At 47.0% G+C, this 23,502-nt stretch overlaps 18 protein-coding genes across 18 annotated transcripts; 9 read left to right on the forward strand and 9 right to left on the reverse strand.

The window, feature by feature from the left end:
* Positions 1 to 7: 7 nt before the first annotated feature.
* Positions 8 to 634, reverse strand: ESS1 (peptidylprolyl isomerase ESS1; the record flags this gene model as incomplete). Its single annotated transcript, XM_037284371.1, has 1 exon — positions 8 to 634. The coding sequence occupies one exon, from the start codon at positions 632 to 634 to the stop codon at positions 8 to 10; it is 627 nt and encodes a 208-aa protein (XP_037140267.1).
* Positions 635 to 1,055: 421 nt separating this feature from the next.
* ADE3 (trifunctional formate-tetrahydrofolate ligase/methenyltetrahydrofolate cyclohydrolase/methylenetetrahydrofolate dehydrogenase ADE3) lies at positions 1,056 to 3,902 on the forward strand (the record flags this gene model as incomplete). Its single annotated transcript, XM_037284372.1, has 1 exon — positions 1,056 to 3,902. One exon carries the CDS (start codon positions 1,056 to 1,058, stop codon positions 3,900 to 3,902), a length of 2,847 nt encoding a protein of 948 aa, XP_037140268.1.
* Positions 3,903 to 3,969: 67 nt separating this feature from the next.
* TES1 (palmitoyl-CoA hydrolase) lies at positions 3,970 to 4,968 on the reverse strand (the record flags this gene model as incomplete). The annotated part of the gene is made up of 1 exon (XM_037284373.1): positions 3,970 to 4,968. One exon carries the CDS (start codon positions 4,966 to 4,968, stop codon positions 3,970 to 3,972), a length of 999 nt encoding a protein of 332 aa, XP_037140269.1.
* Positions 4,969 to 5,405: 437 nt separating this feature from the next.
* Positions 5,406 to 6,287, forward strand: TDA10 (putative ATP-dependent kinase; the record flags this gene model as incomplete). Its single annotated transcript, XM_037284374.1, has 1 exon — positions 5,406 to 6,287. One exon carries the CDS (start codon positions 5,406 to 5,408, stop codon positions 6,285 to 6,287), a length of 882 nt encoding a protein of 293 aa, XP_037140270.1.
* A 38-nt stretch (positions 6,288 to 6,325) lies between these two features.
* REC107 (Rec107p) lies at positions 6,326 to 7,232 on the reverse strand (the record flags this gene model as incomplete). The annotated part of the gene is made up of 2 exons (XM_037284375.1): positions 6,326 to 6,867; positions 6,944 to 7,232. The coding sequence occupies 2 exons, from the start codon at positions 7,230 to 7,232 to the stop codon at positions 6,326 to 6,328; spliced, it is 831 nt and encodes a 276-aa protein (XP_037140271.1).
* Positions 7,233 to 7,353: 121 nt separating this feature from the next.
* Positions 7,354 to 7,671, forward strand: LSM8 (U4/U6-U5 snRNP complex subunit LSM8; the record flags this gene model as incomplete). Its single annotated transcript, XM_037284376.1, has 1 exon — positions 7,354 to 7,671. One exon carries the CDS (start codon positions 7,354 to 7,356, stop codon positions 7,669 to 7,671), a length of 318 nt encoding a protein of 105 aa, XP_037140272.1.
* Positions 7,672 to 7,704: 33 nt separating this feature from the next.
* On the reverse strand, positions 7,705 to 8,436 carry MDE1 (methylthioribulose 1-phosphate dehydratase MDE1; the record flags this gene model as incomplete). The annotated part of the gene is made up of 1 exon (XM_037284377.1): positions 7,705 to 8,436. The coding sequence occupies one exon, from the start codon at positions 8,434 to 8,436 to the stop codon at positions 7,705 to 7,707; it is 732 nt and encodes a 243-aa protein (XP_037140273.1).
* Positions 8,437 to 8,576: 140 nt separating this feature from the next.
* BNA1 (3-hydroxyanthranilate 3,4-dioxygenase) lies at positions 8,577 to 9,113 on the reverse strand (the record flags this gene model as incomplete). Its single annotated transcript, XM_037284378.1, has 1 exon — positions 8,577 to 9,113. One exon carries the CDS (start codon positions 9,111 to 9,113, stop codon positions 8,577 to 8,579), a length of 537 nt encoding a protein of 178 aa, XP_037140274.1.
* Positions 9,114 to 9,675: 562 nt separating this feature from the next.
* MVB12 (ubiquitin-binding ESCRT-I subunit protein MVB12) lies at positions 9,676 to 9,981 on the forward strand (the record flags this gene model as incomplete). Its single annotated transcript, XM_037284379.1, has 1 exon — positions 9,676 to 9,981. The coding sequence occupies one exon, from the start codon at positions 9,676 to 9,678 to the stop codon at positions 9,979 to 9,981; it is 306 nt and encodes a 101-aa protein (XP_037140275.1).
* Positions 9,982 to 10,013: 32 nt separating this feature from the next.
* CIR1 (Cir1p) lies at positions 10,014 to 10,790 on the reverse strand (the record flags this gene model as incomplete). Its single annotated transcript, XM_037284380.1, has 1 exon — positions 10,014 to 10,790. One exon carries the CDS (start codon positions 10,788 to 10,790, stop codon positions 10,014 to 10,016), a length of 777 nt encoding a protein of 258 aa, XP_037140276.1.
* Positions 10,791 to 11,384: 594 nt separating this feature from the next.
* SER2 (phosphoserine phosphatase) lies at positions 11,385 to 12,296 on the forward strand (the record flags this gene model as incomplete). Its single annotated transcript, XM_037284381.1, has 1 exon — positions 11,385 to 12,296. The coding sequence occupies one exon, from the start codon at positions 11,385 to 11,387 to the stop codon at positions 12,294 to 12,296; it is 912 nt and encodes a 303-aa protein (XP_037140277.1).
* A 63-nt stretch (positions 12,297 to 12,359) lies between these two features.
* On the reverse strand, positions 12,360 to 12,671 carry TRX2 (thioredoxin TRX2; the record flags this gene model as incomplete). Its single annotated transcript, XM_037284382.1, has 1 exon — positions 12,360 to 12,671. One exon carries the CDS (start codon positions 12,669 to 12,671, stop codon positions 12,360 to 12,362), a length of 312 nt encoding a protein of 103 aa, XP_037140278.1.
* Positions 12,672 to 13,134: 463 nt separating this feature from the next.
* Positions 13,135 to 15,543, forward strand: STU2 (Stu2p; the record flags this gene model as incomplete). The annotated part of the gene is made up of 1 exon (XM_037284383.1): positions 13,135 to 15,543. One exon carries the CDS (start codon positions 13,135 to 13,137, stop codon positions 15,541 to 15,543), a length of 2,409 nt encoding a protein of 802 aa, XP_037140279.1.
* Positions 15,544 to 15,574: 31 nt separating this feature from the next.
* HG536_0E05170 (uncharacterized protein) lies at positions 15,575 to 16,378 on the reverse strand (the record flags this gene model as incomplete). The annotated part of the gene is made up of 1 exon (XM_037284384.1): positions 15,575 to 16,378. One exon carries the CDS (start codon positions 16,376 to 16,378, stop codon positions 15,575 to 15,577), a length of 804 nt encoding a protein of 267 aa, XP_037140280.1.
* A 742-nt stretch (positions 16,379 to 17,120) lies between these two features.
* On the forward strand, positions 17,121 to 18,812 carry PDC1 (indolepyruvate decarboxylase 1; the record flags this gene model as incomplete). Its single annotated transcript, XM_037284385.1, has 1 exon — positions 17,121 to 18,812. The coding sequence occupies one exon, from the start codon at positions 17,121 to 17,123 to the stop codon at positions 18,810 to 18,812; it is 1,692 nt and encodes a 563-aa protein (XP_037140281.1).
* An 85-nt stretch (positions 18,813 to 18,897) lies between these two features.
* Positions 18,898 to 20,136, reverse strand: HG536_0E05190 (uncharacterized protein; the record flags this gene model as incomplete). Its single annotated transcript, XM_037284386.1, has 1 exon — positions 18,898 to 20,136. The coding sequence occupies one exon, from the start codon at positions 20,134 to 20,136 to the stop codon at positions 18,898 to 18,900; it is 1,239 nt and encodes a 412-aa protein (XP_037140282.1).
* A 229-nt stretch (positions 20,137 to 20,365) lies between these two features.
* ZPR1 (zinc finger-containing protein ZPR1) lies at positions 20,366 to 21,853 on the forward strand (the record flags this gene model as incomplete). Its single annotated transcript, XM_037284387.1, has 1 exon — positions 20,366 to 21,853. One exon carries the CDS (start codon positions 20,366 to 20,368, stop codon positions 21,851 to 21,853), a length of 1,488 nt encoding a protein of 495 aa, XP_037140283.1.
* A 138-nt stretch (positions 21,854 to 21,991) lies between these two features.
* Positions 21,992 to 23,398, forward strand: SLI1 (N-acetyltransferase; the record flags this gene model as incomplete). Its single annotated transcript, XM_037284388.1, has 1 exon — positions 21,992 to 23,398. One exon carries the CDS (start codon positions 21,992 to 21,994, stop codon positions 23,396 to 23,398), a length of 1,407 nt encoding a protein of 468 aa, XP_037140284.1.
* Between the last annotated feature and the right edge of the window lie 104 nt (positions 23,399 to 23,502).

Here is a 23,502-nt window from a genome sequence, read left to right on the forward strand (position 1 = left end):
GACCTGACTATTGGACTCGTTTGATAAGATGAACGCCACTCTCGGTCTCTACTACACCACTAGTTTCTCCAACTTTCAATGCAAAGGCAGCCTTTTCAAAGCTGCCCTGCATTTCACCCTTCCCAAAAAAGCCTAAATCGCCACCCCTCTTATAGGATGAACAGTCGGATCTCTCCTTAGCAAGCGACTCAAAACTCTCGCCACTCTCCAATCTCCTCTGGATCTCCTGCAGCTCTTCGATAGCCTCTGCTTTGGAGATCGTGATATGCTCAGATCTGTGGGACGCCGGTCTACGTGAGTCGCTGTGTTTGCACAAAATGTGCAGGCATCTGACACGCACAGGATGCTCAGCAAGATATTGTTTCAACAATCCATGATCGGTACCTTCCGGTTCCTCCCATTGGGATGCTTTAGTCTCAGGGTTGAAGAAATACTCTCTCTTCTTCGATTTGCTGTATCTGACGGTCCATGGGGCTGGCAACCCATTGGCAGCTTCACTCATCGCTGTTGCAACACTCAGGGAGTCCTGTTTAGGATCGATATTTGCCAGATGCCAGCAATGCCAAGCATTGATTACTCTTCTACAAGCTAAATTTATCAACGACAAGTTACAAGGCCCGCACGTGATGGACATCACTTCAATACGCACTGAATCCTTATAAGAACTACGTCTGGTCTCGCCTATCCTCCAGATTCTATCCAGCTCTATTAGTCTGTTCTCGCCATGGCCACATCCCTCGACAGCGAAGTTAGCCGAACAAACCCCATGAAAGCGAAGAATGATTTTAGACCCAAAGAGAAAGTTGCTTCATCTGATTGCTGAATATGACATCAAGATCCAGCAAGCTTTGATGATATCGAAAGATGCTATGGTTGACTTCTCTTTGATAGGTGAGTGATACGTTGAGTTTTGACTTCTTTGGTTATTTTTTTAAGTGAGGTCGCATTCGATTCTGGATGAACTGTGCTGCATTTGCCTTATTTAAGCTCGTTTATCGTCAGGTTGTTCACACAGGCTAAACCCTCAGGCAATTGGCGATTGGTAAGAGCAGAAGATGAGTGCTCAATTGATCGATGGTAAAGCCTGCGCTCAAGCCATTCGTACAGAGATAGCTGACGAGATCACCGGCTTAAAATGCCGGGATCCATCCTTTAAACCACGTTTGAGCATTATCCAAGTGGGTTCGAGGAAAGACTCCAGCACGTATGTGCGCATGAAATGTAAAGCTGCGAAAGAAGCCGGTATCGAAGCGGATCTCATTTCTTTGGCGGAGGATATCACCGAGCAGCAGCTGTTGGATAAGATAGCTTCCCTGAATGAAGAGCCTTCTGTTCATGGTGTGCTGGTCCAGCTTCCTTTACCGGCACACATTGATGAGGATAGAGTGACCTCTGCCGTGGCTGCTTCCAAGGATGTCGATGGATTCGGTCCTATCAACATCGGAGAGCTGAACAAGAAAAATGGGCACCCTTTCTTCTTGCCCTGCACTCCTAAGGGAATCATTGAGCTGTTGAAGAGATATGATGTTACCATTGCGGGGTCTAAGTCGGTCGTTATCGGCAGATCTGATATTGTGGGGTCTCCTGTCGCTGAGCTGTTGAAGTCCCTGGACTCCACTGTTACAATCGCACATTCCAAGACCAAGGAGCTCCCTTCGTATCTCACGGACGCAGATATTGTTGTCGTTGCCATCGGCGTACCAGAGTTCGTGAAAGGAGAATGGTTCAAGAACAATAAGAAGGGCGTCGTGGTTATCGATGTGGGTACCAACTTTGTTGAAGATGCGTCAAAGAAGTCTGGATACAGAAATGTTGGTGACGTTGAGTTTGCTGAGGCGTTGAAGTATGCTAGGTTGATCACTCCAGTGCCTGGTGGTGTTGGCCCTATGACGGTGGCGATGTTGATGCAGAACACTTTGACAGCCGCCAAGCGCGATTTGGAGTCAGGGGGAAAGCTCTGCAAATTTGAACCACTGCCTTTACTCTTGCAGAAGCCAGTCCCTTCGGATTTTGAAATCTCTAGGGCTCAGAAACCAAAAGAAATTTCCAAAGTGGCCTTGGAAGCTGGTATCCTGCCATCTGAGTTAGAACCTTATGGTTCAACAAAGGCTAAGGTAAACCTCAAGATAATTGATCGTTTGAAGGACAGGGAAAACGGCAAGTACGTCTTGGTTACGGGTATCACGCCAACTCCACTGGGCGAAGGTAAATCTACCACGACCGTTGGACTAGCACAGGCTTTGGGAGCACATTTGAAAAAGACAGTTTTCGCCAACGTTCGTCAGCCATCGATGGGTCCAACTTTTGGTATCAAGGGTGGTGCAGCTGGTGGCGGTTACTCTCAAGTTATTCCTATGGATGAGTTCAACTTGCATGTGACCGGTGATATACATGCGATTTCGATGGCGAACAACCTTTTGGCAGCTGCAATCGATGCCAGAATGTTCCACGAGTCGACACAGAAAGATGTTGCCTTATACAAGAGATTAGTTCCTGCCAAGAATGGCGTTAGAAAATTTACAAAAACCATGTTGAAGAGATTACAAAAATTGGGTATTGACAAGTCAAATCCCGATGACCTGACTCCTGAAGAGGTCACGAAGTTTGCTCGTCTAGATATCGACCCGGAGACCATTAGCTGGAGAAGGGTGGTTGACTGTAACGATAGATTTCTCAGAGGCATTACTATCGGTGAAGCTCCAACCGAGCGCGGGTTCACCAGGCATACTGGTTTCGATATCTCTGTTGCTTCCGAATGTATGGCTATTTTGGCTCTCTGTAACTCTTTGTCTGACATGAGAGAAAGACTAGGGAGGATCGTGGTTGCTGCCTCCAAGAGTGGTGAACCTGTTACCTGTGAAGACATTGGGTGTGCAGGTGCAATGACGGCGCTGCTAAAAGATGCCATCAAACCTAACGTTATGCAAACACTAGAAGGTACTCCTGTGTTCGTTCACGCTGGTCCTTTCGCTAATATTTCAATTGGTGCCAACTCTGTTCTGGCTGACAAGATGGCATTGAAGCTAGCTGGTGTTGATCCAGCTTTGCCCCAGCAAGAAAAGAATGAGAGAGCTGGATATGTTATTACGGAAGCCGGTTTCGATTTCACTATGGGTGGTGAAAGATTTATTAACATCAAATGTCGTTCCTCAGGCCTCAAACCAGATGTCGTCGTAATCGTCGCCACTGTGAGAGCGCTCAAGGTTCACGGTGGTGGTCCGGAGGTTAAGGCTGGTGCTCCATTGCCTGTCGCTTACCTGACAGAGGACGTCGAATTGTTGAGAAAGGGCTGTGCCAACTTGACGAAACATATCTCGAACGCCAAGCGATACAACTTGCCTGTCGTTGTCGCGATTAACAAGATGTCTTCTGACACTGACCTAGAACACCAAATCATTAGAGAAGAGTCTTTGAAGGCTGGTGCCTACGATGCTATCGTATCGAACCACTGGGAGGAAGGCGGTGCCGGTGCCGTTGACCTTGCCAACGGTATTATCAAAGCCACCCAAGAGGAATCAAACAAGGATTTCAAGTTCTTGTACGATACCGAGGGTTTAACAGTCGAGGAAAAGATCACAAAGATTGCTCAGGATATGTACGGTGCAAAGGACGTTGAGTTCCTGCCAGAAGCACAAAAGAAGATTAAACTTTACACCAAGCAAGGTTTCGACAAGCTACCTATTTGCATAGCAAAGACTCAGTATTCTTTATCTCATGATGCTAACTTGAAGGGTGTGCCAACTGGCTTCACTTTCCCAATCAGGGATGTCAGAGCCTCTATCGGTGCCGGTTACTTGTACGCGTTAGCAGCTGAGATCCAGACAATCCCAGGTTTGCCAACCCATTGTGGTTTTATGAACGTTGAGGTTAACGAGGACGGAGAAATTGAAGGTATGTTTTGATTTTTAGAGTATAGATACCGAGGAAGGAATGATATAATTGGATGTAGTTTAAGCGATGTTATTGCAATTAAAATTTAGCCCTGATTGTTTCCTCCGAATCGTAGACCACCAACCCCTCCTGAGAAACACTAGCCACTATTTCACCCGATGATGCACTGAAATACTCGCCCTGCAAGAAATGCTTGTCCCAAAACGATCTTGGGTTGTTTATCTGCAAATAAATCCAGTCGTTCACTTTAGGAAGCTGGTGGAAATGAATGCAGTGATCCAGAGAAACGCTAAATTTGTGGGAGTACATTGGCAGTCGGTGGAAGTAAGGCACAGTCAATAGAAGGTACGAATCTGAGAGATAGGCAAATGCCACGTAATTGTATCTAGCGTCATTTCGTGGCGTTATAGTCAGCGAATAGTCGCTGTCAGGTCTCTCCTCCCCAAAAGTGACTTCATTTCTTATGCGGACAAACTGTTCCAACATATCGGCATGCTTCCGAGAGTAAAACATGTCATGAGGGAACCGATACTCGATCGGCCCGTACTTGAACGCCTCGATGTGTTTCTGCAAGCGGTCTATTTCTTTGAGGCCCACGGAAAGACGAGCATATCTTTCCGCATTCCCGTTCCCAGCCACTTTAGCCTTAAAGAGCTCACCGCCGTCCTCAAACGCCTCGGGTTTGTCTTTCAACTCGACCGTCTTCAAGTGATGCAGAGAATCGTGCTCTTTCTTCTCCCTAGAATACAGAATATTGGTCGAGAACACCAGCCGCTTGCTCTGGTAAGCTCTGACTTGCTTGTGGATGAAATTACGTCCATGTCTGAGGTCTTGAACATCATAGGCGATCATCTTGGAGGGATCTCCGCCGCTTATGAAGTAGCAATGCAGCGAACTCGGAACAAAATCTTGAGGAACCGTGTGCAACGAGGCTAGCAACGATTGAGCCACCAGAGTGCCTCCAAAGGTACCTCTGGAGCCCACGGGCGCTGCTGGCAGCGCTTTGGTTACGAATTTCGACGCGGAAACCCGGGAAAGCTCCAAGATCTTCTCCAAACTAGTATATTTCGAGCTCATACTCCCGTAACCTCTTCCAGAACACTTCAAGACGCTTGATGAACAGAACCAATGGCTTTATATGTGAGATTTCAGATCAGCTGGAGATAGCTTATAAACCCCGACCACTCACTAGGCGGTGAAAAACTGATATAAAACGTCAAACTCATCGCTTAAACTCAATAAAAGACCAAGAGCAACCGGCTGCCATTGTCTAGTCAGTTTGAGTCTTATCAATGCTTGATATCCAGCAAAATCAGTAGCGTCTAGATGGAGATGTGGTGTCTCTGTAGTTGTTTATCTTGTTGAGATTAAATAGCGGCCAGAAAATGAGTCGCTGCCACTAACAAGGGGTGCTAACCTGTTGAACAGCTTCAGTGGAATAGATACAAAAAGGGTTCGATTGGACCTGTGGGACGCAGCCACCAGTCAATTGGCAAAGAGCTACTTGCGGAAATATGTGTGACGACAAATCCGTTCTTGGATGCACTTTTGAGTTCCTAGATGAGTATATTCCCCTGTGGTTCGACAAACGGCGACTCTGCAACGACAATTCAGCGTTGTTCATACTGATTTCGGGACCGCAGGGCTCAGGTAAGTCCTACACGGCGGATTTTGTATATAAATACCTTCTGGAGAAGTATGGGGATTCAAGAAGGATTGCCAAGATGTCGATAGACGACTTCTATTTCACACATGAGGACCAGAAGGAGTTCAATAACAGATTCAGGGAGAACGAGCTGTTGCAGGGCCGCGGGGCACCCGGCACACACGACATTCCGTTGCTGTCGAGATGCGTGGATGCTATAATCGCTAACAGGGAGTCGAAGCTGACATTGCCGCTTTATGACAAATCGAGGTTTAATGGCGAGGGTGACAGGTGCGAGAAGGGCAATGAGGTGCAATTGCCACTCGACCTTGTCATTTTGGAGGGCTGGTTTCTAGGCTTCAGGCCCCTGTTGGACCGTCGAGAGATAGACAAGCAGCCACTGCTGCAGAAACAAAAGGACATGATTCAGGTCAATGCCAACTTGTTCTTCTACGCAGACTTGCTGTGGAAGAACCCCGAGATCAAGTCTTTGGGAATTGTGTTCGAGGCGGACAACATCCAAAACGTCTACCAATGGCGTCTGGAGCAAGAGCACGCCCTGAGGGAAAGTACAGGGGAGGGAATGAGCGACGAAGAAGTCAAGAGATTTGTCGATAGATATTTCCCGTCTTACGAACTGTACTACGAGGACTTCGTCAACAGTGAAAGCTTGGGATCGGTGGCCACGTTGACCCTGGGCATCGACTTGCAAAGAAACGTGTACTCAGTCAAAACCAAATCTATTGAATAGATTGTAGTAAATTGCGGTGAATTAAGTTGAAAAAATAGTCAGACCTCGGAAGCATAGTACATCTCCACTTCTTCCCAAGGTATGATCGTTCTGGTTAGCGCAGTGTCGCGCGGTTTGATAACTTTTTTGGCAGCAATGCCTCTGGTTCTCCTCTTGCTCATCGATCTAGTTATCGGGCCATCATTCAGCAGCGTGGATCCGTCATCTATCACCGGGAGGATAGGCGAGTTGTCAGCCCCAGTCGTGAGCGCGGCCTTGCATTCCTTAATCTCTTTCTCCAACGAGGACTGCCTCTGGTTCAGACGGTTGATATCCTTGGACATCGAAGTCATAACCTGGTGGGTATCTTCCAGTTGTCTCCCTATGTTGAACAGCAGTTCTTGAGCTTGTTCAATGGATCTCGTTGTGCTTTGATGCTTCGCGTCCAGGGCGCCCATAATATCGGCCTCCACTTTCTTCAAAGCCTTATCGTATCCACTCGCACCTTTGCAATTCTTTTGCGATTCCTTGGCTAGCTTCTCCAATGTATTTAGTTGCTCCCCCAGTCGGCTTCCAAGGCCGCTAATCGATGAACGAAATTCTACCAACATAACAACGTTAGTAAACTACAAATTTTACGATTAGGATTGACAAGGGTATTTCGTTCTTCCACTAACCGTCTAGATTGCCTTGTTTGGCCAGAACACCGTTAAGCTTCTTAACCAGCTCCGAAAGATCATCAGAGTTCCCCTGTAAGACCTGAATCAACTGCGAGGACTTCTCTCTCAGATCGACGCTCTCCATTTCTAGTTTCCCAGCCCATTCAAGTATCTGTTTATCAGCCTCATCTAACCGCTCAACTTGCGAGCTTGCCGTAGTGGTCCTCTTTCGGTTGAAACTGTTCCTAAACGGTGACGATAACGATGATGACACATCGGTGGACAAATCTTCCGAGTGACTAGTCATCTCAGTGACCTTTTATGCTCTGGCGCTTTCTTGCAAGTGATGAGTAGAACCGAGGCCCTTGCTTAAGTACGCCGCTTTAAACAAGTACAGCAACGCACAAAAAGGGCCATAAGAATAGCCGATGTCACCGCTTCTAAAGGATTATCTGAATCAGCGAATCGTAATTGTGACCACGGATGGCGATTGTTACATAGCCACGCTCGAGGGCTACGATAAGAGTGTAAATTTATTGATTTCAGATGTTCGAAGACGGTCTGATGGGGAGCTGGTCAGCATTGCACTTACACTTCGTGGGAGTGAGGTGGTTCTCTGTGGATTATTAACTAATGACCAGCCAGAAAAGCTGGGACCGCTGCCGATGCTCAAGGATACCAAGAATAAGATTGCAGATGAGTACCTGATATGGGAAGAAGCATTGAAGACCAGCTCGTCTAGGTAATTTATGGAACAAGTATACATAGATGGTTGTACGTCACTCGAACCTTTTGGTAATGAATTTCTTCTCTTCGCCTATGGCGCAGTCTGGTGGGATGCCCAGCTGGTGCATCTTTACTGCCAGCTCCATGAGGTAGTCGATGGCTTCGTTGAAGATCTTGGCCTTATCAATCGTTGGACCCCAGACAAAGATTCCGTGTCTTCTGACGATCACGGCGCATGTATGTGGATACTTCTCGAACGTTTCCAGAAGAGAGTCTATCAGCTGGTCCTCGTGAGCCATATTTTCGATTATCGGGATCGCTAGAGTGTCATAGAACGAAAGTGGGATAGCTTTACCAGTCTGGGAGTCCACCTTGCCGCTTGGGATGGCTTTAATTTGCTCAATGTTGGCGATCCTGAACTCATCATCGAAAAGAAGGGAACAAATGACTGCATTTTGGGAATGCGTATGGATAACTGCTCCAGCATTACGATGCTGGTAGCACGCTACAAATAAAGGCGTACACGCACTCGGCTTCAAGTTATTTGGAACCCTGAGATACTCCTGCGTCCTGGAATCCATGACAAACAGGTCTTCCGGATCCATTAGCTCCTTTTGTACGCCAGACGGCGCAATGAAGTAGTTGTCTGTCTCTGGATGCTTGATCGATATGCCTCCACCGGTGCCAGTGCACCAATTGTTGTGGAAGAACTGCCTGCACAAAGTGCAAATCAAGTTGGCAGGATGTCTAGGGTCTGTAGAGTACACTAACGAGTCCAACGACATCTAAAACCGAATTCAATGGCTATCTTCCTTCCGCCTGTTGCCATCTTTCAAGAGCCCTGCCTTTGTAGGCGATTTTTTACTCCGCTAACCTCTTAAACGACCACGAACGAAGTTATATAAGACATAAAATCATTTAATTATCAAGGCTTCTGTGGCCTCGAGTGGTTCATCGTACCGCAATTCTTGCACTTTCTGCTCTCTGGATCATTTTCAAATGCCAGAACGCCTTCCTTCACCTGGGTGCCCAGATCAACCATGTAGAACTCCAGCTGATGCACTATCATTCTGCAGTTCGAGCAGTACCATCTCATCTTGTCATTGGCTCCCTCCGGTCTGTCTTGTTCGACTACAATCCCAATGGTGTCAGCGTATCTCACTGGGCTGTGAGGCACGTTTGCAGGCAGCAAGTATGAATCACCCTCATTGATTGTGATGTCGATAAACTTGGCATCGCCTTCCAGTGACTCGTCAACCACCCTCAGGGTCATGGAACCCTTCTTTTGAAAAAACCATTCGGGCGTAGGGTTGACATGGTAATCGGTACGTTCGTTAGGGCCTCCAACAATCATCACCGTAAAGCCATTCCTGTGGAGACAGAAATTATTCACAGGAGGTTGCAGGAGGTGCCCATTCTCCTCTAGCCAGCGATCTAAGTTAATTGGGATGGTATTCAGCATGATTATCTGTTGAATATTTAATGTGAATTTTTGAATGACAGTAATTAGTAAAACAGTGACATTTTTATTAATGCCAGAGAACCCAAGTAATCCAAGCTAAGAGTCGCTGCATACGGGTGTCTGAGTGGCCTGCTATCATTGCCAGACACTTCATCAGCTGGCATATACTGGCCAGTTGACTGCAGCGGCGGACTTCGCCTTTCTTTGGGTCTCTTAGCGTCTCTTTGCAGATGCGTTCATTTTATCACTAGTCTATACGACGTTCTGGAAGCTGAGGAAAAATTGTATTGTCTTACCAAGCAGCCTTCAACTTGCTGATTATTTCGTCTTAATAGCGATGATGGCCGACCTTGTGGTTAGCTCATTGGAATTAAGGTGAACCGATTCATCATGTATTCCATTATCGATTCTCGAGCCTTCGTTTTTTCTCTTGCTGAATGGCAGATAGTAGTCATTTTCCGCCGTGTGTCTTCTAGTTCTTGTCTTGATCATTTAGGATCTTCAACTTATCAGGAAGCTTCTTCTGGAGAGGAGGCTGATAATACATTAGAGCCGTATTGGTATGACCAAGCTCAGCGAGGTAGAAGAGCTGCTGCGAAAATATCCACTTTACAACTCACATGGACAGGAGTTCCCGCGAAACGTCTTGAGAAGGGTGCCTGTGCCACACATAAAGCTGCAACCTTTGCAACCTAGCGCAGAGATGTTTGCACCGTGGTACCGAGAGTGTGACGAGCTAGTAAAATGCTGCGAAGTGCACGATAAAGCGGGAGAATTGTTCGATCAGTGGTACTCGCAACGGTACATGAGCAACAAGCCTCCGGGTATGGTAGGCAACGTAATCCTGTCCCCTTCGCGGAGGGACTAGATAGTTTTATATGTACATAAGGTAATGAATGTTTAAATAACTTTGGCTTCTTTTAGCTTGTCGACCAATTCATCGACAGAGTTGACTTTGACGCCCGGGGCTCTTGGCTGTGGTTCCTCCACAGAGAGCACTTTCAGTCTTGGTTCTAGGTCCACGTTCGAGAAGTCCTTCAAGGCCAGCTTTTCCATAGGCTTCTTCTTGGCCTTCATCAAGTTTTGCAAACCGACGTAACGTGGGACATTTAGACGCAGATCCGTGGTGATCACTAGAGGCAACGAAGCGCTCACCACTTCTTCACCGCCGTCCACTTCGCGGGTCACGTTCACTTTTCCATTATCTGTGAACTCAACTTTGGCCGCATTGGTCGCCTGTGGCCAGTTCAACAATCCAGCTAGCATCTGACCGGTGTTGTTGCAATCGTCGTCGATTGCTTGCTTTCCCATGATCACCAAATTCGAGTTTTGTTTCTCCACAACTTGCTTTAACACTTTGGCTACCGCCAACGGTTCTAGAACGACATCCTTGGAGTCTATGAGGGTCGAGGTGTCTGCACCTTTGGCCAGGCAGTTTCTCAAGATATCTTGCGCCTTGGCTGGTCCGATCGACACCGCATGGATACTTTCCACCAAAGATTTATTCTTTTCCTTTATTCTGACGGCTTCCTCGACTGCAATGTCATCGAACGGATTGATACTGAACTTCACACCGGTAGTCTCTACTGCTGTACCTGTTTTGTTAACTCTTGGCTTAATCTGGTAATCTATGACCCTCTTGACCGGGACAAGAATTCGTAGCTGTTTACTGGCCATTGTGCTCCTTAAATCTACGATGCTAAGCTGCAGGAGAGATAAATGCGAACTACCAACAGTTTAAAGCTTTCCTATCATAGCTACTCTTAATGACGAACTTAACACAGTTTTTTTCATTTTATCACATGATGAGCTCGAACTGATAAAAAGACTAATCTATGAATCGATTCTTTCCTTGAGACTGTCCACTCATTCGTGAGCCATGCTTGATCTATTTACTTGCTCTTAGGACAGTTGGCGTGCAGGTTCAACTGGGTTTTCTTTTACTTATCTAACCATATTTACTGTTTGGACGTCGATTTGTGACGCCGCGCGAAAGTTACAAGATCTCAACTAAACATAAACAAGCCTGAACAAGACTAAAATCTCAGTTTGCAGCTTCGAAGGCCGATTGGGCCTTGTCAATGCAAGCCAGAAGTACGGAGCCAGTCTGGGACTGGCTTGCGAGGTTTTGAGGAGGTCTGCTAGGCGATAACCTGCTTCGCGTGGCGTTTGCATTTTCTTGAACCTAAGATATTGAAAAATTGATCAGATTGGAAAATAAGCTCTTCTCGACGAACTGGTTTACCAGAAAATCGACTTAAATATTCGTATATGACTGCTTTCGTTGTTACCTGCATCGGACACGATGATGCATTGCCGTTGCCTAAGATTGATGCGATCATTGAGCAGATTAAAAGCGCTCTTTCCGATGCCTTTACACTATCTGATCAGACCAAAAAACTAGCAGAGAATGCAATTGATCTCCACATCAGTAGCAGCTCTGAGACGAGCTGGCTACAGCTCAAGGAGCAACTGAAGAGCGTTATATGTGCTCACAGCGATGTCGATATTATTGTTCAAGTGGATAACGAATTTAGACATAAGAAATTGGTCGTCTTCGACATGGATTCCACTCTGATCTATCAAGAGGTGATCGAGCTGATTGCGGCATATGCTGGTGTAGAGGACAAGGTTCGCGATATTACCGAGAGGGCGATGAACAATGAATTGGACTTCAAGCAATCGTTGCGTGAGCGTGTGAAGCTCTTGAAAGGTATCAAGATTGACCACTTGTACGACGAGATCAAACAGAAGCTCCTCATCACAAATGGTGTGCCCGAGCTGTGCGAGCAGTTGCATGCAAATGGCTGCAAATTGGCTGTGCTCAGCGGTGGTTTCGTGCCTTTTGCCAACTACATCAAAGAAAAACTGCATCTGGACTTTGCCAGGGCTAATGTGCTAGAGACAGACGATGAGGGCGTCCTAACCGGTGTCACGACAGGCCCTGTGGTGGACGGCGAATTGAAGGCAGAGACTCTTTTGCAGCTTTGCGAAGAGTATGGCATCCCCAAGGAAGCCAGCTGCATGGTGGGCGACGGAGGCAACGATCTGCCCGCCATGGCCGCGGCAGGGTTCGGTGTGGCGTGGAATGCTAAGCCAAAAGTGCAGGAATTGGCTCCCGCCCGACTCAACACCAGCTCAATGGTCAATCTACTCCACGTCTTTGGCTACAGCAGCAAATGATAGAGAAATATAACCACAATGTATATTATTTCAACCGATAGACTTATGTACCGAAGATTCTATTTAAACGTTGGAAGCAATGGCTTGCTTGACAGCTGCTGGGTTAGCACCGACCACCTTGGCCACAGGCTTGCCACCCTTGAACAAAATGAAAGTTGGCATAGAGGAGACTTCGTTCTTCTTGGCGACCTCAGGCAATTCGTCAACATCGACCTTGTAGAAATCAGCCTGTGTGTATTCAGTGGCGAACTTTTCCACCATTGGAGAGATCATCTTACAAGGACCACACCAGACGGCGAAGAAGTCGACGACGACCAATTTGTCGACAGCAATAACCTTTTCAAACTCGCTGGCAGAGGTGATAGCAGTAACCATTGTGCAATATTGGATGTGTAAATAAATATATGAGTCTGATGCTGAACTACTGAAGACTCTTCAGAACCCTGTAGCGCAAACTCTCTTTTATATAGCTGTTTCACTGGAGACCACTGATCCCTGTTCTTACTAAGCGGGCAGTCAGCGCTGGCGGGCCAGAGCGAGACAAAGCAACAGAAAGTGTTAGAAACACGCTTAGTCAATACAACAAGCTTGATTAGAGATCAACATGAGCTGATATTGAGGCTTCTGGATGGTAAATATCCTGCTGAAGAGAACTTAGGAAGCGGTTGATGAGGTTTCAATCAAAGACGTTACCCGGATGAGAACGTCTAAGGTGACATCCGTGGTTTTGTGGCAGAAGGTTCCAAATCGCTGGCGGCAGATCAAGATGTAAACAATGGAGAGTTACTAAGCAAATGTCACTTTGATAGACGCCTAATCGATCGAATAGCTCGTTGAGATGAGCGTTGGCATAGATCAGGAGGATGAGGATTTCACAAAATTGTCGTTGGATGAAAGGCTGGCTCACAAACTGTGGAAGGCGCGATTACACGCCTATCAGGAGCTGCTTGCGACGTTTCAAGGGAGCCAGCGTGACAGGAATAGCATTGTGTACTGGAGTGACCCGGAACAGTTTGCAAGATACGTTACAGACTCTAATGTGGCAGCACAGGAGCAGGCGGTGCTGGCTCTCGAAGCGCTTTTGCGCGGAGGTGGGTTACCCGCCCAGAATGTGGACTTGAGCCAGGTTATTTCACTATGGGTGTCTGCGTTGGTCGAAAAGGCGCTTACATCATCGAGGGCTGCCACCCGGACCAAGGCTTTGGACTGTATCCTGTTGCTATGTGCATACGATGAATCTATTACGCGGTCGGTGCGCGCGGTGTTACCGTTTTTCCAGAATAAACTGCCGAAATTGGTGGCGGCGTCAGTAAATTGTGTCGCGGAGCTGGTTAAGTCATACCAGTTTATCAATACAGAGGTGAATGTACTGCTTGCGGATATATTAGAGCCCCTGGTTAAATTAGCGGGTCATGCTGACCGTAACGTTCGAGGGCAGACTATGTCGCTTGTTGTCGAGATCTACAATGCCACGGGAAGAAGTAAAGTCCTACTCCAAGAGATGCTGTTGGACAGACTGAAGCCGATACAACAGAATGATTTACAAAAATTGTTCGATAAAGCTTCCAATGAGCCTGCGGAAAACCAGCCACGACTGTCGTTTCGCTGGCAGGAAGCCCAGCGAGTGGATAAGGACGGTGATACTCTGATGGACATGAAGCCCGTTTCACCGCAAGAGATGGAGAGCAATGGCCTATCGCGTGTCAAAAACATCGGAGAAAAAATTGAGATAGACCCCTTCGATCTTTTGCCGGAGCAAACGATTCTCGACAAACTACCAGTTGATTTCCATGAAAAGATCAATTCTACGAAATGGAAGGATAGAGTGGAAAGTTTGCAAGAGTTTTGGAATCCCACTGTATCGAGCGTCAAAAAACTGAAATCCAGAGGCCAGGATTACACTGAGATTTTGAATATACTGGGTCATATAGTGCAGAAAGACGCAAATGTGCAGGCCGTAACAATTGCGGCACAATGCATTAAGACAATTTGCGAGAAATTAAGAACACCTGGTTTCACAAAGCATTACGCGTCTCTTGTGTTCGTGCCATTGCTGGAACGGACCAAGGAGAAGAAACCCTCAGCAATAGACTCGATAAGACAAACGCTTAAAGTTATATGCCACTTCTACAATCCACTAAATCCTACTGGTCATAATGAAGACATGTTACAAGAGATATTAGAGTTTATGAAACACAAGACACCACAGGTCAGAATGGAGGCAACTAATTTATTCACCTTTGTCATTAATGAAATAAACGATGGTGAAGTAAGAGTGCTCAAAAAGTATCTTGAAGATGAGATTATTCCAACTGTCCTAAAAATTGTAAACGACACACAACCCACTATAAGAAATTCCGGCTTCGAGTGTTTTGCGACTTTGATTCGACTTTTGGGCAAAAGGGAACTCAGCATACCATTAGAGACACTAGATGGTTTAAAGAGAAAAAAGATTCAGGAGTTTTTGAACGGTCTGCCGGCTGTGACAGAGAGGAAAGAGAATGTCTTAACCAATGAAACTTCAAGGCCGAGCTCATCCCCTCATCTGTCGACGATTCCAACAAAGAGGGGTCCAAGCTCACCTTTACAAAAAGTTGCCAAAGCTAGTTCACCGAGTGCTGCTAGATCGCGAGTCCTGTTAACATCTAGATCTCTCGCGACATCGCAGCAAGCGATATCCCCAGGTCCTCCATCGGCAGTCACAAAGGAGGTGGAGCGGTCAAGAAGGGAGAAACAGGAGTGGATCAGAGAGCGCCATCAGCTAATCAATCAGATTAACAACCTAACCGGTTTCCAAACAGAACTAAGTAATGAAAATGATTCGTTACGGGAACAACTGAAGATGGCACAGACGAGCCTTCACGAGAAGAACCTACAGATCAGATCCAAAGAGCTGCAATTGAGCAAGCTGCAAGATCGGGTGGCACAGCTGGAAGCCGAACTAAAGCAACAACAACAGCATCCTCAAGGCCGCATCTCCTCATCCGATGCTTCAGCGGTCTCAACGAATTTGGGTGTACGGTCATTGTCATCGTCATCATTCGACCCCAAGACAACAAAGAGCAAACATTGTCGAACGCCCAGCGAATCCAGTGACGACTTACCGCGTCGTGTGGACTCTCTTCAATTGAACAATGAGATGCTCAACGAGGAAAGCTGGAAGCGAGCCGCGGAGGTTACTTCGCAGCTCAAAGCGAGGATCGAGAGAATGAGGGCCAAGTCAAAGGGGGTAAATAGCAATGTTTGAATAGAACGAAACGAACAGTAAACCGGGCATCCTACGTCTTCAGGCGCTTGCTAGCGCTAACGTTCTTTGGCTTTACATACATCTTCGGATCTTCCTTGAGTGTCTGCAACTTATCCCGCAGACGGTACAACAGCTCCGGAGTCAACTGTTTCTTTTCGATCTCTTGCATGAACTCCTGGTAAAGCGAGTAACAGCGTTTCAGATTGCAAGAGTCCCTCGGGTTAGTGGCCTCCACCCTCCGCTGTATTTCCCGCAGCCGCTCGCGATATCCTGCGAGCTGTTTCGACTTGACATTCAACTGTGTGGACAGCTGACCAAGCGCCGAGCCCACCGGCTGTGGTTCCTCTGCGTCTGCGCGGCCCACGGCGTCCACCTGAACAAACCGATCGTTGAAGAACGGCACGCTAGACCGCAAACACGCCTCGACACTGGCTCTGTCGACAAACTTGATCAGCGCGTTCCTTCGATCCTGCGACACGCTCCCACACACCCGGCACGCACACATCTCGCCAAACTGCTCGAACTCGCGGATTATCAGCTTCTGTCGGCACAGATGGCCAGGCAAGTCATAGACAGCGACCCAATTCCCCACATCCGCGGGAACCCGCTGCGAACACACCTTCTCATAGAGCTGTTCAGCAAACGGCCTCGAATCGTCGATGATGCCCTCGACCAGCACGCACACTGCCTCTACAAAAGCCTCTCTACCCTTCAGCGAGCATTCCTCCAGAAAATCCAGCAGAAGCTCCTTCAACAGTTCGGGATCAGCCTCGGAGACCTCGGGCAACGTCGACTCCAGCCATTCGACGACACCTTCGCTGTCTTCCACAAACATACCGAACCTGCAAGCTACAGCTCTAACAGCTCATCGCCTCGAACCTGCCAAGTCCTGGACCAGAGCTGAAGAACGCGCCCCGTCGATCATCGGGGTCCTCGGATTAACCTCGGATAAATTTCGGAAAAACACCCAGCTCCGCCAAGAGCGCCTTCCCGATCGCGCCCGCTAACCGCATACTCTTGCCGCATAATCACATATGCGCTTAGCGGGCATAGCTTCTGGTAACCATGCCAGCGCTCTGTCGTAAATCCCTCAGCATCCACTATTCGCTCTCTTCCCGCTAATCGCATAACCCACCGCACCCACTTTCACATATGCGTTTAGAGAGCTCCCTGCTATGCACTTAGTGGACTCCCAGCACGCCCATCGCCTAGAGCCTGCAAAATCCAAACATGCTGAATATTATTCAATAATATTCAATTTTCAGCCCATCTTTTCAAGAATCTCTCCATAATAAGGTCTGTTGAGAATTGCACTATGCATAATCGCTAGTAGCTAATGCGCACCAGAAGATGGCATCTCAGCTCAAAACCAATTGTTTCGATTAGTATGGTGGACTGAGAAAAGAAAGAATTTTTTGCATGGGAACGAATTGGCATCGATTTGTGATAACCTTGATTGTCCGCTGCGATCAGCTATATAAGTGGAAGGGATCGCTGGCAAGGGGTTCCGGTAAAGGTTTAGAACGTTTGTTCAAGAGACCAAGTTTCTTTACTAAGAGCTCAACTAATCCATTGCAATGTCTGAAATTACTCTAGGTCGTTATCTTTTCGAAAGATTGAGACAAGTTGACACCAACACCATCTTTGGTTTGCCAGGTGACTTCAACTTGTCCTTGTTGGACAAGATCTACGAAACACCAGGTATGAGATGGGCTGGTAACGCTAACGAATTGAACGCTGCGTACGCTGCTGACGGTTACGCCAGAGTCAAGGGTATGGCCGCTATCATCACCACCTTCGGTGTCGGTGAATTGTCCGCTTTGAACGGTATTGCCGGTTCTTACGCTGAACACGTTGGTGTGTTGCACATTGTCGGTGTGCCATCGATCTCCTCCCAGGCCAAGCAATTGTTGTTGCACCACACCTTGGGTAACGGTGACTTCACCGTGTTCCACAGAATGTCTGCCAACATCTCTGAGACCACCGCTATGCTTACCGACATCAACTCCGCTCCAAGCGAGATCGACCGTTGTATCAGAACCACCTACGTGACCCAAAGACCAGTGTACTTGGGTTTGCCAGCCAACCTTGTCGACTTGAAGGTGCCAGCTTCCTTGTTGGACACCCCAATTGACTTGAGCTTGAAGCCAAACGACGCCGAAGCCGAAAACGAAGTCGTCGAGACCGTCTTGGATTTGATCAAGGACGCTAAGAACCCAGTTATCTTGGCTGATGCTTGTTGTTCCAGACACGACGTCAAGGAGGAGACCAAGAAGTTGATCGACATCACTCAATTCCCATCCTTCGTCACCCCAATGGGTAAGGGCTCTATCGACGAGCAAAACCCAAGATTCGGTGGTGTCTACGTCGGTACTTTGTCCTCCCCAGAAGTCAAGGAAGCCGTTGAGTCTGCTGACTTGATCTTGTCTGTCGGTGCTTTGTTGTCCGATTTCAACACCGGTTCCTTCTCTTACTCTTACAAGACCAAGAACATTGTCGAATTCCACTCTGACTACATCAAGGTCAGAAACGCCACTTTCCCAGGTGTCCAAATGAAATTCGCTTTGCAGAAGTTGTTGGGTAAGGTTGCTGAGGCTGCTAAGGGTTACAAGCCAGTTCCAGTCCCACCAAGAACTCCAGCTAACCCAGTCGTCCCAGAGTCCACCCCATTGAGACAACAATGGATCTGGAACCAAGTCGGTAAGTTCTTGCAAGAAGGTGACGTCGTCATCACTGAAACCGGTACTTCTGCTTTCGGTATCAACCAATCCCACTTCCCAAACAAGACCTACGGTATCTCCCAAGTCTTGTGGGGTTCCATTGGTTTCACCACTGGTGCTTGTTTGGGTGCTGCTTTCGCCGCTGAAGAAATCGACCCAAAGAAGAGAGTCATCCTATTCATTGGTGACGGTTCTTTGCAATTGACCGTTCAAGAAATCTCCACCATGATCAGATGGGGCTTGAAGCCATACTTGTTCGTCTTGAACAACGATGGTTACACCATTGAAAGATTGATTCACGGTGAGAAGGCTCAATACAACGACATTCAACCATGGAAGAACTTGGACCTATTGCCAACTTTCGGTGCTAAGGACTACGAAGTCCACAGAGTTGCTACCACCGGTGAGTGGAACAAGTTGACTGAAGATGCTGAATTCAACAAGAACTCCAGAATCAGAATGATCGAAGTTATGTTGCCAGTTATGGATGCTCCATCCAGTTTGGTCGCTCAAGCCCAATTGACTGCTTCCATCAACGCTAAGCAGTAGATAAATTAACGTAACGTTACGACAGTATATTTTTAGTTTAGGTGTTTTCAAAACGTGTTCTCATTTGATAATTTTACATATCTACCTATTCCTTGCTCTTTGGTGCAATCTTAAAACTTAGAATATCGTTCTGACCGGGCTCAACGGTGCTGTCTTCGCTAACTCTGATACCGCCAACCGTCTCAATTGCGGCTATCGTTACTTCGGTTCCCATGATATACTTGGTCACCTTACCAACGGGCGTTCCCCTCTTGACAAGGAAACAATCTCTGAAGACGTTCACTCCATTACCTCCCGTAAACGTTTGTATGTTCTTGACCGTGTATACGGGAATCAAATCGAGAATACCTGTTGCAGCTTGCAAAACTTGCACAACCCCGGTAGAACCAAACCTGTACAATACCAAGTCCCTGATATTCTCGATTCTCTCGATGATCTTGTCGTCTAACGGCTTCAAATGATCAGGATCGTCCTCATGGGTGTCTACAAACTCGGTACCTTCTTCGTATCGAACAAAGCCCTGCTTGTTTAGCTTCCGCAGAAACAACTCTGTTATGGCACTAGTTAAAACCGCCTTGGTATTAGGATATTTCAGCATGATCTTTGACACATTCTTGTCAGCATCCGGATGGTCTATCTTGTTCAACGCCAGCACCGTAGGGAACTTCTCCATCATGAATGATGAGACGACTTTGGTGATCCACGAGTCGTCCCAATCTTGCAGTGGAGGCAATCCTGTCAGTCTGTCCAGGGCTCTCTGGATCATCACGGCCTGCGATCCGTAACCGCCAAACTGCGCCTGCAATGTATCCACTATGCTTGACTTGGTCGCCGTGTGCTTACGGACAATCGAGCCCCATCTCTTCTTCAGGTTGCCCTCAATCCAAAGCCTTATCTCATCCTGCAGCCATTCGATGTCATTCAATGGGTCATAACCTCTAGTGTTCTTCCCTTCCGCATCTGTGCATCCACTCACGTCCACAACATGAATAAGCGCATCAGCATGTCTCAGATCGTCCAAGAACTTATTACCAAGGCCTCTACCAGCGTGTGCTCCAGGCACCAGGCCTGCAACGTCGAGCAGCATGATCGGTATGTGTCTCTTCCCTCCGGAACACCAACCATAGTTTGGTTTACAAAGACTCTGCTTTCCAACTCTGGAACATGCGCAGTCGACTTGCACGTATCCAGTAGCCTTATTGGGATCAATTGTAGTGAATGGGAACGCTCCCATCGCTGCTGCTGCGTCGGTCAATGAATTAAGCATTGTTGACTTGCCGGAGGACGGTTTCCCCACAATGCCAATCAATGGGTCCCGGGGCATTTTTAGAGCTATAATCCAGCGGTCAATGGCTACTAGACCTTCTGCTACTGGTATTACTGCTCTTTTGACACTTTTCTTCGAGATTTTTCAAGAAGCCATAGTAATAAATTAAAAATTTTGATGGGCATCGCTAAACTGTTGTCGAAGTTTTAGTCAAATATAAAGGCATAGGAAGCCTCCAAGCTCGGTTTTGCAGAGCTGAAGATCTTTTTGTATAAGACAGCAGAAGATGGCGGAAGAAAGCAGTCAAATTGAGCCCAAAACGCAGGAGGAAATGTTGTTCAAGCCCGTTGGCGAAACAGTCAAGGAAATTCAAGAAGAGGTCGATCACGATGGAGAGACAGCTCAGGTAAAGTTGACAGGCGCATCAGACGCTATGGGACATCCCGTTCAGGAAATCGAGTCGCTCTGCATGAACTGCCACCAGAACGGTGTGACAAGATTGCTGCTGACGTCGATCCCATATTTCAGAGACGTTGTGATAATGTCATTCGAATGCCCTCATTGTGGTTTCAAGAATTCGGAGATCCAGCCAGCGTCCGAGATCCAGGAGAAGGGCTGCAAATATCTGCTGAAGGTTGAGAATGCGGAGGATTTCAATAGACAAGTGATAAAGTCTGAGACTGCGACATGTAAGTTCATTGAGCTGGATATTGAGATCCCGGCAAAGCGCGGCCAGTTGACGACCGTGGAGGGTCTCCTCAGTGAAATGATAGAAGATTTGGAATCTGACCAGGAAGCCAGAAAAACAGTCGATGAAGCTCTGTACGACAAGATTGAGCAGTTTATAGGCAAGGTGAGAGACTGCATCGCGTGCAAGGCCGGTACGTTGCCGATCAATTTTGTTCTCGACGATCCAGCTGGTAACTCCTGGATTGAGTACAAGCCGGGCGAACCGCAACATAAGTGGTCTCACTCAGAGTATCTGAGAACAGACGATCAGAATGTAGAGGTTGGAATCATCACGAGAGATCAGCTTGAGCAGCGTCGCAGAGAAAAACTGCAGGAGCTGTCGAATCGCGAGAGAAATCCTTCCGAGTCTGTCAAAGCTGGCGTTGCGAATCCAGAATTCCTTTCAGATGCCACAGATATCGAAAATTTTAACAATGAAGTGCAAACATTTAGAGGCTCATGCCCTTCATGTATGCACGAATGCGAGACTCATATGAAGCCCGTCAACATTCCTCACTTCAAAGAAGTGATCATCATGTCCACGAGGTGTGATAGCTGTGGCTATAAATCTAACGAGGTCAAGACCGGTGGTGCTATCCCAGAGAAGGGAAGAAGAATAACGTTGTTGTGTGACGATCCAGCAGATCTCTCCCGTGATATACTGAAATCAGAATCTTGTTCCTTGACCATACCTGAACTGAGCGTTGAAATTCAGCAGGGTACTCTTGGCGGCAGATTCACAACCCTGGAAGGTCTGCTGAGACAAGTATACGATGAGTTACATTCAAGAGTCTTTTCACAAACTTCGGACTCAATGGATGAGCAGACCAGGGAACGTTGGTTATCGTTCTTCAGCAAAATGAAAGATGCTCTAGATGGTAAAATTGGATTCACCGTTATCATGGAAGATCCTCTAGCGGGATCTTACATCCAAAACGTGTACGCTCCAGACCCAGATCCAAACATGAAGATCGAGGACTACGAGAGAACCAGGCAACAAAACGAGGATTATGGATTAACAGACATCATGGTCGACCAGCAGTAATTTCAATTGGGTTGATTAGTGTAGCATGTAACAGTATGTCCGCTAAATATCTGAAAGCAGTTCAGAGGATTCGCGTTGATCATTATCATCATTCGACGTCTACTCCTATATCCCAGTATTACAAAGGAAGATATCTAGATGGTGCCAAAGACGGATTCGAAGAGAAAGCTTTCTTCATATGAGAAGTTCCATTACGATAGAAGTCGACTCAACTTACATTCATGCTTTTACCTAGGCATCGAGCTCAATGAACTGCCGGAGAAACGGCTGATTTGCCATGCTTTAAAAGAGACAATAGCTAATCATCCTCAGCTTCACCAAACTATTGCCATTGACCCAGAAGACAACCAACCGTATATCAAGAATATCGACAGAGTGCTTAAGTTTGATGACGTCGCCGATTATGTGCCATTCGCTTACACAGAAGACAGCATCAACCAGCTCTTCCGCGATCGCAAGTTCCCTTATTGTGTTGAAGAACCGTTATGGAAGTTGCTCATACTGGAAAATGATAAGAAATGTTTGTTACTACTAGACCACACTTTGTTTGATGGGATGTCTGCACTGGCCTTCTGGAAATCATTCATGAAATCTTTGCCTGACGAAGCGGAGGAATCCGACGATGATCTTTGGGCTCCAAGCCAGGAGTCATCTAGCCAAGAATGCCATCCCTACGAACGGTGGCCAACCACTTGGGGATCAGTGTGTAAGGCGCTGCTCGTTGGCGCCTTGTTCAAGTTGTGTCCAAGCGCCGTACTGGCTGTAGGAAGAGATCAACTTCGTTTCAAGAACTACCAGTTTCCCGATGGCTTATTTGTTGACAATGGATCCATCGGACGGTCACGGTACCATATACGAAACGACAATTGCCAACAGACTCTCCAAATAGAGCCAGGTCGTTTGAGAGATCTCTTATCGGCCTGCAAGCGTCATGGTGTTTCATTGACATCGTTTTTGGCGGCATTGCTTGCAATTTCCATGGATAAATGTCTTGAGCAAGACTGTTATACTGGTTCATATTTGAAAATTGATGTACCTATGAATACAAGAAAGGCATGTGCAGAGGTCTTGAATATCCCAGAAAACTCAATGACGATGGGCAACTATGTTGCTCCAACGGAGCTACGGTATAATCTTCGCACTACGGATGATGTCTGGCAGACAGCCAAGCGCCTTTGCAAGGTCTTGAAAAGCCAAACTACGACCGACGTCATATCAACGATCAACAATGTCAGATTACTGGACGTCGCCGATACAGCCAAGTTCATAGAAGAAAAGCTCAAGGCTGGTGGGCCGTCGGGGACTTTTGAAATAACGAACCTTGGTGCCCAAGATTTTTGCAGAGGTTCGAATGATCGGTTCCTAGTGGAGAATGCGGTGTTCAATGAGCCCCAAAGTATCTCCGACGTTTTCACTTGTTCCATAATCTCAACTCCGCTAGGAGGGCTTTCCTGCTGTTTAAGCTACCCAAGAGCGATCAAGAGAAGCATAGAGCCCTGCATAGACAATCTCAAAGAATTCTTGGACCAGAGAAGGTTCATTTAAGGAAATGTCAATTTGCGAAGCTTAATGGCGATAAATTTTACCATTGCAGTACTAATCATTAAACAAATGTGGAAATTGATCAGTGAGGAAGTCATACTGCTTCT

The sequence above is a fragment of the Torulaspora globosa genome, chromosome 5 (assembly GCF_014133895.1).
Source record: "Torulaspora globosa chromosome 5, complete sequence".
NCBI lineage: Eukaryota > Fungi > Ascomycota > Saccharomycetes > Saccharomycetales > Saccharomycetaceae > Torulaspora > Torulaspora globosa.